Source organism: Moschus berezovskii, chromosome 24 (genome assembly GCF_049115385.1).
Source record: "Moschus berezovskii isolate FMDL1 chromosome 24, NW_MosBer_1.0, whole genome shotgun sequence".
Classification (NCBI taxonomy): domain Eukaryota; kingdom Metazoa; phylum Chordata; class Mammalia; order Artiodactyla; family Moschidae; genus Moschus; species Moschus berezovskii.
In genome coordinates this window covers 10,292,569-10,309,920 of record NC_142483.1, presented here as the reverse complement: position 1 = coordinate 10,309,920, position 17,352 = coordinate 10,292,569, and the positions used below count along the sequence as shown (strand labels likewise).

The following is a 17,352-nucleotide window of genomic DNA, read 5'->3' as shown; positions in this document are numbered from 1 at the left end:
TTGATTTACGAAAGAAGGACATGACTCAAGCCAAAAGTTATACAGCTGAGCTCTGGCCAGAATGCCACATTCTCTTCAGTGAAGTAGTTTTAGCATGAGGGTTTAGGTAATATCACAGCCTTGCAGGAATTTATAAAGACTCTTATTTTTTTGTTACCTGGAAAGCACACAATTTAAGTATTAAAATGGTTCATACAATATTGCTACTAACCTAAAGAAGATTCAAAAAAAACTGGGTTTTTGCTCATTTTTTCCATCATTGTCTCCGAACACTCTTCCCATCCCCCAAAACATAAGCTTTTCCTATTCATTTCATTTCAGGGAACAGATTCCACTTAAGATTTGGCTTCCTTCACATACCTTCAGAAATACCCTGGCTATTCTGATATCTACAAAAGCTCAAACTCTCTTAAGTTTGTTGACACAAAAAAACACTCATAAAACTTCATGTATGCTACAACCTTCATCCCACGTACTAGCATAAGCCAGTGTCTTAAGGAATTTTCATGTTAGAGGATAACAGCATTCTTTTCCTTGCATTTTATAAAATTAGGCTGATACTGTCATGTAGCCAAGTCATCTCTGGCTAAAGAAGGCCACTGATGCTAGGAAAGCTGAGTAAAAACTCCAGAAATAACTTCTTCTCCCAGAGCCCTACAAGGGCATTTTAGTGACTGGTTGGTTGAACAGAAATAGTCAACAAACATCAACCTGCAAATTTGAGAGGATAAAATGCTGCAGACCAAATGACAACGGTTTGAGAGGGCGAGTATAACTGGGCAACCACTGACACAGATATTCTACCACAATGCTTCTTACTCACCTCCCCAGGTCCCAGTGCAACGGCACACACAGTGAAAGGAGGTAACAGTCACCCTCAATCCCCAGGGACTTGGACAATAAAGAAAGCCAAGGGCATATGATACTGCTAGAAATACCTTTCCCAGGAGGGGATGGTATAAAATGCTCTGCACTTCACAGTGTTTGCTGGCTTTCTAGTTCTCCTACAGAGATGGTAGGAGTTGACAGACCTCTGCGGGAAGTTATTTTCCCAGACAGATGGCTGTTAGCTAAGAGCTGCCCTGATAAGTCCCCTTGGCCACCATGCTCAGTATTGCTGCAGAGCATCCTATCAGTTTGATGTTTCCATTAAGGCACTGGGAAAGACCTGGAGTGGTCTCAGTCATCACACCAAACAACCTCATTATGTACACACACCCCACAATATCTGAGAAAGCAAGCTAGCAGAAGGCTTTATCCCCTTTCCCCAGACCTGTAAGTATCAGTCTATGCAAAATAAGACATTTCACACTGAGTCAGACAGCAAAGAGTTATAAAAAATTCAATCCAAACCATCTCATAGAAACCTCCTCAGAAGCATACACACAGACTACTCAGAGGTGCCCTGAAGATAGTGACTCAGAATCCATACTGATTTGGTCTGTAAGTAAAACTCAGAAGGAAGGAGAAGAGATGAATAGACATCTTTCACAAACACTTCCTCCTTACCCTAAGGACTTCTTCCCCCACATTCTTATGGCTCTCATAAGATTTTGAACTGCTATGTCACTGGGAGCTTAATCCACATCTATTACCTTAAAGAATATCCATATATGAAATTTTTTTCCCAAAATATGGTTGGAAATCATTTGACATGAAGAAGAGGAAGAGGAGGATGAGATGACAGTCTAGTCTCAAATGCTTACTAGATACCAGACACTATGGTAAGTATTCTGTATACATTATTCACCAAGAGTCACTACTCAAATGCCATGTTATTCTTCAAGAAGTTTCCCTAACCACTTCATCTAAAACTGCCCTCATATGCATTCTCTTAGTACCCTGCTTCAGTATCTTTATAGCATTTAGAACTATCATATATTATTTTAAATTTGTCTACTTGTGCATGCTCTGACTTCTATAACTAAAACAGAAGTTATATGTGTCTTGTTTACTGCAGCGACTCCAGCATCTAGAAAGCTACTTGGTACACAGCAGGCACTCGTGAATGCAAGATTTCATTGAATCTGCTCCAGAGTCCCCTGAGGTACAAGTAACAGAGGGAACTGAGGCCAAGGGAGATTAAGAAATTTGCAGAGACAACCCAGCTAGGAAGTAACATTAACATCTGACCACAGAACCTACACTCTTCTTTTCTATGCTGCTGCTGCTGCTGCTAAGTTGCTCAGTCGTGTCCGACTCTGTGCGACCCCATAGACGGCAGCCCACCAGGCTCCCCCGTCCCTGGGATTCTCCTAATTACAAAAGTTCTTCCCAATATCCCATTCTCAAAATTTTTCTTATCAAAATGATCTGAACACATCTTAATCATGGTGAAGTGAAAATGAAAATCACTCAGTCATGTCTGACTCTGTGACTCTGACTCCATGGACTATACTACAGTCCATGGGATTCTCTAGGCCAGTATACTGGAGTAGGTAGCCTTTCCCATCTCCAGGGGATCATCCCAACCCAGGGATCAAACCCAGGTTTCCCACGTTGCAAGCGGATTCTTTACCAACTGAGCTATCAGGGAAGCCCCGAGTTGTGATAAAGGTTATTTAAAAAAAGATACTGATCACATCATGAAGTCTAAGCAGTTCAGTGACAAGACTCTACTACATGGCAGTATTAGCAGGGTGACCTCTGCCCATGACTAGGGGAGAATAAAAATCTAGGAAATGGGGTCATCTGGATAAGAATATAGCAATGTCTTATTAAGAAATAACTCCAGTGAACACTGAAAATGTTACCAGACAGAAATCTGGAGTTTGTCTGAGAGGACACTCTATGGAATTCATGAATACTATATAATCTCTGTCATCTTTCTTAGTCTGAGATTATAAGCTCTTAGAAGACAGAGGCTGTCTCTTACTTGTTCTCCTGCACAGAGTAATGTATGGTACCCTAAGCATGAGGATGGCTACCCATCAAAACAATCTATTTCACATCTAAAAAATTCTGGCCTTACTCTTGTCTTATTCTGGTGTACCATTCACTGGGCAAGGGTCATTCATGCAGGATTTAGGAGTCCTAACAGTGTTCAAAGAATGTGTGGGAAGGGTGCAGGGAGAGATGTCTATAGGCCTCACCCCCTTAACACTGCTTATGTAAATGTACATTTTTCCAGATGTGGCTCTAACAGAAATCCAGCATAAGGATAATCCTTATTTTTAAAGACGCCTACCCTAGTTTTACATGACATCACTCTTTAGGAGGCTGGATACTTTAGATAGATACGATTTTGGGTAGGGATAGAGGGAAGAGGCAGTTAAGACACAATATTGTTATTTTTTCAGATTAATCAGCTATGATAAAAAGCAACACCGCTCTAGGAGAAACAACACAGTTGGGAGAATGGCACAAAAAATTGCAAGTGCCATGGCTTGCCAGTTCTGTTTCTACCACTCACAGTATTTAGCACAGTGGCAAAGGATTTAAAAGTTACTCACTGATTAAAAACAAAATGCTTGCAGGTTAAATGAGTGTTCTCAAATTAGCACAGATTGTTGGAATGGAATCAACCCTAAGTATACAGACTAGGACTTTTATTCTTCTCTCCAAATATTGGCAGGTAGCATTTTCTAGCACATAATTAGCATCTGTTAAATGACTGGTGGAGAAGGCAATGGCAACCCACTCCAGTCCTCTTGCCTGGAGAATCCCATGGACGGAGGAGCCTGGTAGGCTATAGTCCATGGGGTCGTTAAGAGTTGGACACAACTGAGCGACTTCACTTTCACTTTTCACTTTCATGCATTGGAGAAGGAAATGGCAACCTACTCCAGTATTCTTGCCTGGAGAATCCCAGGGACAGAGGAGCCTGTTGGGCTGCTGTCTATGGGGTCACACAGAGTCAGACATGACTGACGCGACTTAGCAGCAGGAGCAGCAGCAAATGACTGGCACAATGATGGACAATGAACAAATCAAACAGGAACTCTGTCAAGGGGATACAGCCCTAATCCACTTATTGTCTAAGGATCTAGCCGTATTTACACTACTAACAAAAGGAACAGATATGTCAGGTTTCTTCTAATTACTTCTTGATCCCAAAAGATTTAGTTATGTCATCCTCATTGACATAAGGGGAGAACATGGTCAAAGAAGGGAAAAAGTGAAGTGTTATGAGCCATGCTGAATGGAACAAAGCTGATGAGAGGGCATTAGGCTATGAAAGAGGAAGAGTTCTCATGCAATACTAGTATGCCCTGGCAGAGCCTTCTTTTAAGTTTCTGGGTACATCGCAATCACAGTGTTAAGCACAGGCAGTGGGTATGTAAAAATCAAATTATATCACTAAGCTTCTTTATCCCACTTCACAGACGGAGGAACTAAGACATCACAAAGAAAACAATTTTCGCAAGGAAATATGATGACAAGAAGAATTCTACCCATCTCATATTTCCTCCCAAAACTATCAGGCAGAGTTCAGTTAAAGACCCAGATGATAGCCCTATGTGGCAAGCTAAATACATCTAGGTGTTTCAAACATAAGGTAAGTACAGATTTCGATTCACCAGCTCAAACTATAATGCAGCTAAGAACTTGAGTATGGAACTCCAATTTGTAAAGAACAATGATGAATGCAAAAGACCCCTACAATCAACCGGTCTCTTCTCCCCAGTGGCCTCTTGCAAAAGTAGCACATGCAGGCAGGACCTGACTGCCACAGGACTTGCCATTGGTAGTCTTCATCCGCGGTCTGGGTATAAGTACTGACCTAAAATTCCTGTGCCAGGAAGTTCCTTGAGATCACAGATAGGCAAGGATCACTTTTTTGCATCTGGATCCCAAGCTCAGTGACACTCTGAAGGGAAGAACTCCAGACCTGTCATTTTTTTCCACCTACTGTCTTTGGAATATGATCCAACGACAACTGAATGCATTTCTAAAATACACTCTGTGCCCATTAAATTTTCTAGAGAAACTTCCTCAGCCTCTTTTAAAGTTTCTCTCGGTTGGAATGTGGAATGCTCTAAATATAGATTTCTGGTACCTTTCCAAAGTTTGATCATTTGAAGCCCTCCCTTCCCACTCATGAAAAATATATCCTTTCAGCATCATTTGACCGAAGTATAAAGCAACCTGGTTGGCCTCCATGCATCCGATGGCATCTTCCAAGAGTGAAAACTCCACGCAGACATAGCCATAGTCGTAACCTGGGGACAGCATTTAAATACAGACGGGAGTGGTGTTAGTGCCTTGAAAACACAAAAGACACACTTAAACCCCATGTTTCCGAACCCCTTAAACACAAGCCCTCCCAATGGACCCGCCCTCCCAAGCAGAAAAAAGTACTGCTACCCCAAACAGAAAAAAAGTACTGAAAGAAAAGTCTGGATGTTTCTGGATTTAGAGTCATTCCAAAATGGTCTTTCCTATTAACCAGGAAGATCCTCTGCCCTCTTTAGCACTGATGATGTGGTGAGGGTATCCCAGAATTGGGAAATCCCACAGAAAGTTCAAAGGGGGACCCGAAACATTGTAACCACAGGCTGAGTCTTCTGGAAAAACAAAGTCAACAAGAATAGGAAAGTATCTGGAAAAAAAAAACAATGTACCCGAAAACAGGAAGGAGAAGCAATTATCCAAAAGCTATGCTAATAGTCACCACTTTTCAAGCAGAAACCACCTTCAAAGACAGAAGTGCTGACAGACTGAGGCAACTATTCTGTTTGGATACCACAGGAAGCTTCTGGTTGGCAGGGGACAGACCATATCAGGTCTTCTTTTTTTTTTCCTTGTTTCAACTCAAGTCATAAACCAGCTAAAATCTTTATGAAAGGAAGAAGGTGTAAAAGCATAAATAAGTACGAAAAGCTGGGTCCAAAATTGTGCTTATGCACAAAGCTGGGGTAGGCTGGGGAGAGACAGGAGTTGTTAGCAATCAATACATGTTAAAGAATTAAACATACCATCAGACTACAAAAGATTCTTCACCTTTTTCCTGAGAACTGTCATCGTCGACACTCATGACCCATGAAATGGGAAGTCATGGGATTTACAAATTGATACACTCTAAAACTAACCCATCCTATAATTTCCTTGATACTGCCACCACATGACTACAACAATACACCTGTTAATGCAATGCTCCTCACATGGCTTCCATGCTTCCTCCACTGCCTCACAGGATAAAGAAGTTCATCATGAGGAGTGACACTGTGCGGATGGAACAGCAAGAAAAAGATGTCATCTGTTCAGATGAGAAATAAAACTCAGGGAAAGAGAAACCAAATGAAACCTAGGTCAATTCTGAGCACAAGGAATATATAATAATAGGAAGCTGATATCACTGGATCAAGGTAATAAAGGCCAAAATAAAAAAAAGCCAATAAAACTAGGGCAATAGAAAATAGAACTTAAAAACAGGCCAAATTTGGTGAAATGGGTTGGATTCCTAGTCACAAGAAATGAATAGCCTGAAATGTTTTATTATGACAGCAAAGCTGTGACTTTAGGTTTGCTAAATACTTCAAGTTCATTATAAAATGTTACAATGGTGCAATATGATTCTTGCTTTGCATTTTGGGAAATAACCAGGAAGAAAAGAAAGCTACTAGAAATCTCAGCACCACCATCAGTCGACAGACTTTCTACCTGTATTTTACGGCTTTGACCAACACAAACTAGAACTCCTAAAATCTCTATTTAAACTTACCACAACAAAATCAGTTTCCTCTGATTAGTAACTATTTGAAGAAATGAAACTACTTTAAAAAGAAACAGTATACGCATTTGTCTATGTATTATTATAACAGCAGAAATTGTTTAGTGGTTATGTAATTCAAGTGGATTTTCTTGATTAAATTCAGTGACCATCTCACACATAAAACATTCTGCTTTTTATAAAGGGCTCTGAAAGTTCTTGGGAAACACTGCAGAATAGTAGAAGCAACTAAGGTGTGTTTTCTCACCAAGTATCTACTGCAAACATTTAAATGCATGTCCACAATCAGAAAGGGGCAGCCATGGAACAAGCATTCTCTCCAGTGTGTTGATTACCTCAACAGAACATTATCAAAAGAGCACCCAGGTGTGTGGAAAGCAAACCCTCTTCATAGCTACCAAAATGAAAAACACAGAGAACTGACATCGGATTGGCAAAGTCCTGAGTTTCCTTTCTGTTCTTAAAGAACTTAACTATTGTGGCCCAGAAGAGCACACAGAATCTGTGTATATAAAAAGAAAGGACTCAGGACAACATTCACAGTTTGCTCAAGGACAGACTTTGATAGTAATGTCACTGGAAGGAAAAGATAGTCTAGAGGAGGCATAAGGGACATCTAATAGCGCCTCTATACAATCCTGAGATACTACATGCTGACAATGTACTTTAAATATAGTATTAAATTCACAAGTCCAACACTCAAATTCTTCTGCCTGAAACTTTGGCTGTTAGATGAAAACAGAAATTTAGTCTAGGGAATTCCCTGGTAGTCCAGCGGTTAAGATTCAGCACTCCTACTGCTAGGATCTGGGTTCAACCCCAGGTCAGAGAACCAAGATTCTGTAAGCCATGTAGTACAGCCAAAAGAGAAAGAAGAAAAAATATTTAATACTTAAAATTTTTAAAATACACAAATAAAAATTTTAAAGTACCCAATCTTGATCCAAGTCATTTTGTGTGTCCAAGAATCATAGTTGTACTATGAGGATTTTCATAAAATGCCAAAACCTGTGATGATACCAAGTAATATACACACAGCCCTTGTTGGTACAAAGCTGTATTCTAAACATTTTACATATACAGTTAATCCTCACAAGACTATCATATAAGGTAAAGATTATTAACTTCATTTTACCCATCATGGGGAAGCAGTCAAAGAAAGAACAAGTAATTTGCTCAAAATCATCTCAATGGCAAGCAGCAATACAAGGTTTCAAACCCTGGCAGTACAGATTCAAATGAGTGCTATTAACCACTGCACTGTATTAAATTAACTTGACTTCCAAACTTTACAGAGCCCAATCACAGAAAGGGCCCCACAAGTCTGAGCACAGATAAGACTATGTCTATGGTTAAGGAATACTAAAATTTGAGCACAACAGATATTCTGAAATGTCTATGGCAGAACCATTATTGTACGTGGGCCCAAGTGTGCAAGTTACAAGGCATTCACTCTCTTGAATTGAATATACTGGCTATCAAAATTCTTTTGAAAAGAAAAAAAACCCAAAAGTCCTGTTGCGAATGATTATTATAAAAATTACAATATAAGATACTTGATATAGTATGTTGAAATATACTATTTTAAAAACTTTAAAAATGAAACCAATTATATATTATAAACTGTTGAAAAAGGACTGGAATTAAATACAATGAAGTTGCATCTAACTCAGAAGTTAGAGACCAAAGTCTGCATAGGAGATGAAAACCATGCTCTGTCGATATACTCAAACGTCTGAAGGTAAAGAACAACATACCATCTCTCAATATAGGTTAAGTCCAGCACTGACAGTTTTTCCTCCAGCATCTCAAGAGATCACTTTTCTTTTGGCTGCCACCAGATGAAGAGGTTGGCTTGCATGTAAGGGCCATAATGTATGAAAAGCATATAACTTTAAATGACAGAATGACAGCCAGCACAGTGAATGCTCACACTCAAAGGAAACTGGAGAGACCACCTGAAGCCACAGCCAGGTCACACCCCCACCTCTCATGCTCACTCCATGAGAGGGAAGATGGGGTCCGTGTGGAGCAAGGGAGAGGGGTTGAGCAAGCACAGGTGAATATGCACAAATCTGAAAATAATGTAACGTGACACAACTGTACAAGAAAATGTTTGCAGTGGTTGTATTGTTATACTGAGATAATTGGAATTTTGTTTTCTTTAGTTCACAAATGTAATTTTACAATTCACAGAAAAGTTCTAGCAGACAAACATGATACTCTAGTGGAGACCTAACTGTTCTGAAGACCACCAACCAACTTTACATTCAGAATTGCAAGGAACCATCTGGAATCATTAAGATGGTAAACTCAGTGTTAACAACCCCACAGACAGATTCTCATTTAGAGTAATAAAGTCTCTTATCACCTTTTTCTTCCACAGTCACATGCTGGGAAGAAATCTGGTGGGCTGATGGGTCTTTGTGGCTTATTTAGATGACTATTAAAAAGCGTATCTTACTCCATTTTCTAACCTAAATGTATATATTTCTCACAGAAATGTGAATGCTTCTTATACTTTTTTTTAAACACTGAGACAGATGAGAACAAAGCAAGGGGAAGAAATCTATAAAGGTAACATTAAATTTTCAGTTCTTTCCATCTTCATTAACCATGTGATTGCCTGTTACCCAAAAAAGTATCTATGATAAAAGCTAATAGGTGCTTAGGGGAAAGCGAGATACAGAAAACAAAGCCCTGATAAGTAATATCCAAACCAGGAATTAATTCTTTAGTCTCCGCCCCTAGAAAAGCTGACTCAGTGATGCTAGCAAACACGGCTCTTGACTATTCAAGACAACTCTTAGTCTAAACCAAGCCTAACTTTCATAACACTTACACACCAAGATTTTGATTTAGGCAAATGAGATAAGCAGCCCTATATTCAAACTGATCTAGAAAAACCCAACTAAACATAAATAAGTCCAGTTGAATTGCCCATTAGGAGAGTACAGGTTGACTAGGAAACAGCCCAGAATGTTCATTCCAAGTATGAAATGTAAAAAAGAATCAAGATTTTAAAGAACATAGGCAGAAGGGAAAAGAAATTTTTTAAATGTTATCTGGTATCTTTGAGGAAAAAGAAAACATAGGGATTTCCCCCTGTAAACAAGGAGTATTATTTCTGTGGAAATGAAGCATTATGAATACAAAAAGCAACATGAAAAATCTTAATAGAAATTCAAGAGGGCTTAGTTTTATCGGTCTTACTTTCCTAATTCCACTCTACTGGGAATACAGGTGTTTAGAAGAAAAGTAAAACGTTATCAGGTTAGAGACGTTACTAAGTCAAACAAAACTGATCCAGATGTCTGAACTCCCATCAAAGGAAGTAACGTGACAGAGAAGGCCTATGTGAAAGTTTTCAACAGGTACTTTGCTGTATCAAAATCTCAAATTTATGTGAGTATGTACCTGCTGCTTTCATTAGGAAAATATCTAATTTATATGTCAAACTACAATCTGGGAAGAATGAAACTGGCCCACATGAAATCCATCACTTTGACATCTTAAAGCACTTTCAATTCTTTCCCCTTCAACCATGCATATAAGGATTGCTGGTTTATAATAAAACACATGAAACAAGGAAATATGCACTGATGATTACTTGCTAAATTTTTGAAAACTGCATATGGTTCAGTATTTTATTTAGCTTTCCAACTATACCAACTGGTTATTTTTAATATATAGATATATAGATTTTTTTTTTTTTGGTTTGTATTTTCAAGTAGTTTTCAAAATCCAAAATCAATCTTAGGGTCACTTCATCCTGATGATGGTTCTGTGGGCCCAGCTTGACAGGTGTTAGAAAATTATCACCTTTATTCAACTCATTTCAATTCCACTGACATTAACAATACTATGTGAGTACAAAGGAGGGGCGTGCCTGGCCCTCAGAGAGCCAAGTCTAATGGAGGAATTATGACACGTAGATAGATCATCTCAAAATGCTACCTAAGTCAAAAAATGGAACATCTATTCTTTTTTTTTTTAAACTACAATTGACAAACAGCATTATATTACTTTTGGGATACAACATGATGATCTGATGTATGCATACACTGCAAAAAGATTTCAGTAAGTTTAGTCAACATCCATAGCTACAATTTTTTTTCTTGTGATGGGAACTTTAAAAATCAACTCTTATACTGTAAAGTAATTAGCCTTCAATTAAAAGAAATAAATTAAAAAAATCAACTCTTAGAGCAACCTTCAAATACACAATAAGGTACAGTTAACTATAGTTACAACCCTGTATGTTAGATCCCCAGGACTTTCTTTTTATCTGGCAATAACTACTCTTTACAGAGCCAATGATCTAGTTCAAATTTTGTTCACTTGAAAACAAACAAAAAAACCTACAGAGTAACCATCAGGAATAGGAATAAGATCTGCTCATGCCACTACCACTGCCACCGCCCCCTTCCCCAAGCTTAGGACACTTTAACCTACCCCACTTCAAGCTAAGGACACTCTAACCTGGCAGGAATGGCAAAAGGATCACCAAGAGAAGCAGCATCAATGCTGAAGCAAACTGCCCATGCAGAGATGATCCCAGAGAGGTCCCAGACTAAGTGCGGAGGGTCTTTTCATTTCCGTTCCTCCAACACTAGCATAATACCTGGCAGGTGATGGCACTCTTCAATGCCACATCACTTGTAATGAGTATCATCACCGAAGCAACACACAAAAAGTAATTTCTACAGTTCTGTACATAAGCAGGAAACTATAGCTAATGCACCATTCGCTCTCAGGCAAGACATTTTCCTCTGAGCCTGGGTTATCTCATATGCCAGGTACCAATGATGGTAACTCTTTTCTAGGGTGGTTTCAGGGGTGCATGAGATAATGCATGTTAGTACTCCTGTGCTTCTATTACAAAGCACTATTAGGGACTTACCTGGTAGCTCAACTTGTAAAGAATCCGCCTACAATGCAGGAGACCCCGGTTCAATCCCTGGGTTGGGAAGATTCCCTGGAGAAGGGATAAGCTACCCACTCCAGTTTCCTTGGGCTTCCCTGGTGACTCAGACAGTAACAAATCCACCTGCAATGAGTGAGACTGGGGTTCGATCTCTGGTTGGGAAGATCCCCTGTGGAAGGAACGGCTACCCACTCCAGTATTCTGACCTGGAGAATTCCATGGACAGAGGAGCCTGGCAGTCCATGGGGTCGCAAATAGTAGGGCACGACTGAGAAACTTTCACTACTTACTATTAGGGATTAAAGATCAGACAGTTGTCCCTGTTGGTGCTCAGTCACTAAGCTGTGTCCAGCTCTTTGCAACTCCATGGACTGCAGCATGCCAAGCTTCCCTGTCCTTCACTATCTCCCAAAGTTTGCTCAAATTCATGTCCACTGAGTCGGTGATGTTATCTAATTATCTCATCCTCTGCCACCCTCTTCTCCTTTTGCCTTCAATCTTTCCCAGCATCAGGGTCTTTTCCAATGAGTTGGCTCTTCCCATCAGGTGGCCAAAATATTGAAGCTTCAGCAATAGTCCTTCCAATGAACATTCAGGGTTTATTTCAGCTGCCTCTGTGCTGCTGCTAAAATTTTAAAGGGATAAATTTCCTCACTGATTTCCAGTGTATACTAAAAACATATCTGATTTTCCCACAGGTACAAAGGTATTTTTATTGTGACTGGGAAGGAAAAATATGGCCCCCACTGCCTTGGTCCTAGTACAAAAAGGACAATTCACCAATGTCCCAAGGGGCTCTGGGAACATTCCACAAAGATAATGTCTTCTTAGCTGGAAGTTGTTCAGGATGACAGCAGATCACACTAGCCCAGTCACTCACCTATTCCAAAAGTGAACTAGTATCTAGAGAAGTTATTAGGCAACTGGCATGCTGTGAGAGTCCTGCTGACCAGAACACGAGTCGAGGTCATCTCTGACCTATAACAGAGAACTAACACCCAACTAAAGGCAGCAGGTACCAGCCAGAGTTGGCTGTAGAATCTCCATCTGTGGTATCATAGAAAGATATTGGTCTTTGTTCCAGTTTCCTGACACAGAGCTTCTAAAACTCTGGGAATTTCCTGAGTGTAAGAGTAATGAGTCTTTTGTTTTAATGAGATGACTCTTGGTGGGCTCCTAGATAGCTTCAGGATGGCATCTGGTCAACAGAAAACCAAGACTTCATTAGAAGCATGAACTTTCAGCCTCATTCCCTAACTTCCAGGGAATGGAAAAGGGAGTGGCACTTGGGTCAATCACCACTGGCCAATGAGTTCATAATGTCTACATAATGGAACTGCCTAAAAACCTCTAAATCATAAGATTTGGAAAGCTTCCAGGTTGGTGAATGTATCTACATTATAGGAGGGCAGTACACCCCAACTTCATGGGACAGAGGCTCTTACTCTTGGAACCCTTCCAGACCTAAGTACCTATCTACCTCTTCACCTGGTTCTTTATAAAAAAATGATTATTTCCCTGAGTCCTGTGAGCCATTCTAGCCAATTATCAAACCTGAAGAGGGTGTCGGATTATGGGAACCTCCAACAGAAGTATGAGTAACCTGTGATTGGTATCTGAAGTAAAGGCACAGCTGTGGGACTGAGCCCTTAAACCTGGAGTCTGATGCCAACTCTGGGTAGTTAGTGTCAGAACTAGATTGAATTATAGTCACCCACTTAGTGCCAGAACTGATTGATGTTATGGCTTCCCTGGTAGCTCAGTTGGTAAAGAATCCACCTGCAATGTAGAAGACCCTGGTTCGATTCCTGGGTCAGGAAGATCCACTGGAGAAGCAACAGTCTACCCATGCCAGTCTTCTTGGGCTTCCCTTGTGGCTCAGCTGGGAAAGAATCTGCCTGTAATGCAGTAGACCTGGGTTTGATCCCTGGGTTGGGAATATCTCTTGGAGAAGGGAAAGGTTACACACTCCAGTATTCTGGCCTGGAGAATTCCACGGGCTGTATAGTCTATGGGGTCGCAAAGAGTTGGACACAACTGAATGCCTTTCACATAGGAGGAGGAAATAAAATCTCTCATCATCTCTCTGCCTGTATGACACAGAGGCATACACTGCTTCCTGCTGACATCATTCTAGAACATGTTAAGACCTCCATTTCTCAATTTACATGAGGTTTGTCCCCTATGTCAAGTTCAACTGCAAACACCACTGTAATCAGCTAACTTACTGGCAGCACTTGTCCTCCATGCAGCCATTGTAAAATACAGGACTACTCTTAGTTAAGGTTTATCAAAGCTTTTCATCAGATTTGCTTGTACACTGTCAAACATATTCAGTGTCTGATAAACTAGGTGAGCACATTCTAGGACTTGATATTGATCTGAAAGCTAAAATGAAAAACTTTAATTTTCTAACAAATATGGAATTTTAAATACTCATACAAATGGAACAAAAACTTGGCTCCCTCAATGTAACACCACTGCATAGTTTTAGAAACTGAAGTTAAGTGTGTCAAAATTTCTGACAAAAATTTCTCGAGAGGATCTATTCATTCAGTATACTTCCAGCGTTAGCACTAATACTTTCAGGTTGAAGAAACACATCACAAACTGAACTAATACTTTCAGGTTGAAGAAACACATCACAAATATTATTTAACCTCCAATTCACACATAACCTCACACATTGCTGCCAAGATTTTTGTAGCTTGGAGTGTGAGATAAGATAACAGGACTAATAATTTTTTCTTTGATTTGGAGAAAAGCAATTGCAGGAAATAATTTGTGACATAAATTCAATTGCAAGGTTACTAGGAAAAACCTAATGAAGCTTAAGCTTCACTCATTAAGAAATGATTTTCCTCCCCTGTCACCATCACTCAGGTTCATTTGATTCATTTTTTTAAATGTTATCTAAAAAAGGTCCTAAAGGTCCTACTGAATAGCACAGGGGACTGTATTCAATATTCTACAATAAACTATAATGGAAAAGAATGTTAAAAAAAAGAATGGCTATATATGTACAACTGAGTCACTTTGCTGGAAAGCAGAGATTGGCACAACATTGCAAATCAACTATTACTTCAATTAAAATAAATTTTTTAAAAATGAGGGCAGGAGGAAAAGCGGGCAACAGAGGATGAGATGGTTGGATGGCACCAAAGACTCAACGGACATCAGTTTGAGCAAACTCCAGGAGGTAGTGAAAGATAGGGAAGCCTGCTGTGCTGCAGTCCATGGGGAGGTAGAGTCAGACACGACTTAGCAACTGAACAACAAAGTACTCCAGATCATTTCAAAACTCCCTGAAGGCAAAGCAGCCCTTTCTTAGTAAGAAGAAATAATAGAGACATTTCCCCCATACCGAAATTGAAACAAGACCTTTAACGCCTCCAAAGGTCTCCTGTACAGACAGCTCCCTCTGGGAATTTACAAATTCTTATAACCCAACTACATTTTTAGAGGTTGAAAATATTCTTTTTTAAAAAATATGCACTGGAATGGAGCCTAAATGTCAGGTCTATTTGTACACATTTTTCTCTACTTCTTGTCTGATCATTTCCTATAATACTCATGAAAAGTTGATTAATTTAACTTCTCTGACACTCAGAGGACGTCACTTTATTTGATCTCTCTGACCAATCATTACCTTCAAGCTTTCACCCTGATGAATAAGGATGTTCTCTTACATAACCACGGTAGTACCAACATCAATGAATTTAACACTGATTAGCCACTGCTACAATCAATATATAAAACAGTTCCATCATGTCCCTCAATTCAGTCAACTCCTCCCCCAATACTTTGGCACCACTATTTTCTATTCCTGTCATTTTTTCTTTTTCTAGAACGTCATATAAATAGGATCATACAGTATGGAGTCTTTTTAAAAATTATGATCAAATACACAAAACATAAAGTGTACAATTCAGTGACATTAAGTACATTCACCATGTTATGCAACCACCACCACTATCTAGTTCCAAAAGAACACTTTCATCACCCGCAAAAGGAAATCCCATATCCATTAAGCAGTCACCCCCCATTTCCCTCTTCTCCAGCCCCTGACAACCACCAAACTACCCAATCCACTCTCTGTCTCTATGGATAGGGCTATTCTGGATATTTCATATAAATGGAAGCAGACAATACTGTGGTCTTTTGTGTCTCACTTCTTTCACTGAGTACAAGGTTTTCAAGGGTCATCCAGGTTATAGCATGTATCAGTACTTTGTTTCTTTTTACTGCAGTATGTAGCCTTTTGAGCCCAGTTTCACTTAACACAATGTCTCAGAGATCCACCCATCTTGTTACATGCATGCAAGACCTGCATGCATAGTATCATCATTTTTGCTGCTGAGTAGTGGCAACCCACTCCAGTGTTCTTGCCTGGAGAATCCCAGGGACAGGGGAGCCTGGTGGGCTGCCGTCTATGGGGTCGCACAGAGTCGGACACGACTGAAGCGACTTAGCAGCAGCAGCAGCAGTATTCCATAGTATGTATATACCAGAGTTTGTTTGCCCAGTCACCAAAAGACATTTCATTCTTGATACTTTCCTCAGAAATGTAATCATATAAGTCAAGGTATTTTACAATTAATAGGGCTACTATTATATCTGCACTTGGCAACAGAAAAATTCAAATGTACACAACAGGTATAGGTTCATTATCCATTATCTGAAATTCCAAAATCTAAATATCCCCTAAGTGTCACGTTTTTCAGTAAATTTTCTGTGAAGTCATTTGGAGATACATCTTGACCTATACTGTAGTCTCCTTATAGTCTTTTTTAGGTCTTCTTAGTGAGAATATTCATTTTCTGCAGAAGTATTATATCTTATACACATTCCACTGGGGGATATAATTCACATATAAGCTATTGGACCACATTACCTTCCTATAATCTGAAAAATTCATAAATTCATCTGACCCCACAGATTTAGATAAAAGTTGTGGCCCTGTACTTACACAGTTCTACATGAGACAAAAATTGAGCTGATAATTACTCGAGTCAGTGAAGAGGCATTAAGCTTTTCTCTATTACAGACTAGCTCCCCAATACATCAACTACAAGGATGAACATTACCCCACAACCCCCCTCTTATGAACACCCAACCTACATGGTCTTTGCAGGTTATCCTAACCTAAAAACTTGATGGCTGTTTATAAAAGACACCATTTCTACTGAAATTCAGACATAATCTTTGAAAAGGTAAATGTTAAAGTTCTCAGAACATCTGACTGTCTCAAGATATGTTCTTCAGCACTCAGGAAGAGTGCACTGCTGTAAAACCTAAAGTAACCTGTAATGCCATGGGGTCTCCTCACTTGAAAGGAGACCACAGGGGCTCTCCAAATACATTATTCCACATTATTATATATAATACACCACGTTATTCATTCCATGCATACTGGGAACCCATCTGGGCTAGGCAGAGAGTCAAGAAATGGGGAAACAGGAGGGAACAAGACAAACAAGGCTCCTACTGTCATGAAGCTAACTCTCCAATGAGAGGAATAAAACACACAAAACCACCGAAAAAAATATCTCAGTGATAAACCCTACAATGACAAAAATACAATATAAAATGACTGAGAATGATTTTGGATTGGATGGTGACTCAAGGCCTCTGAAAGTTTAAACTGAAGCCAAGAACTAAACCCCCAAAGTGAGAATCAGAGAGAAGAGCAGTGCAAAGGCTGTGACAAAACAATAAGTCCATATGGTCAAGGACGAGAGAAGGCTCAGGA

General features: G+C 39.6%; 1 protein-coding gene across 4 annotated transcripts in view; it reads right to left on the bottom strand.

The window, feature by feature from the left end:
• The window catches only part of RBM6 (RNA binding motif protein 6), an 84,500-nt gene that overhangs the window by 43,878 nt on the left and 23,270 nt on the right, over positions 1 to 17,352 (bottom strand). For all 4 annotated transcript variants that reach the window (XM_055413859.2, XM_055413862.2, XM_055413861.2 and 1 more), the window contains one exon: positions 5,089 to 5,162. In XM_055413859.2, coding sequence (XP_055269834.1) covers positions 5,089 to 5,162 — 74 coding nt within the window. The remainder of the gene's footprint in view (positions 1 to 5,088; positions 5,163 to 17,352) is intronic.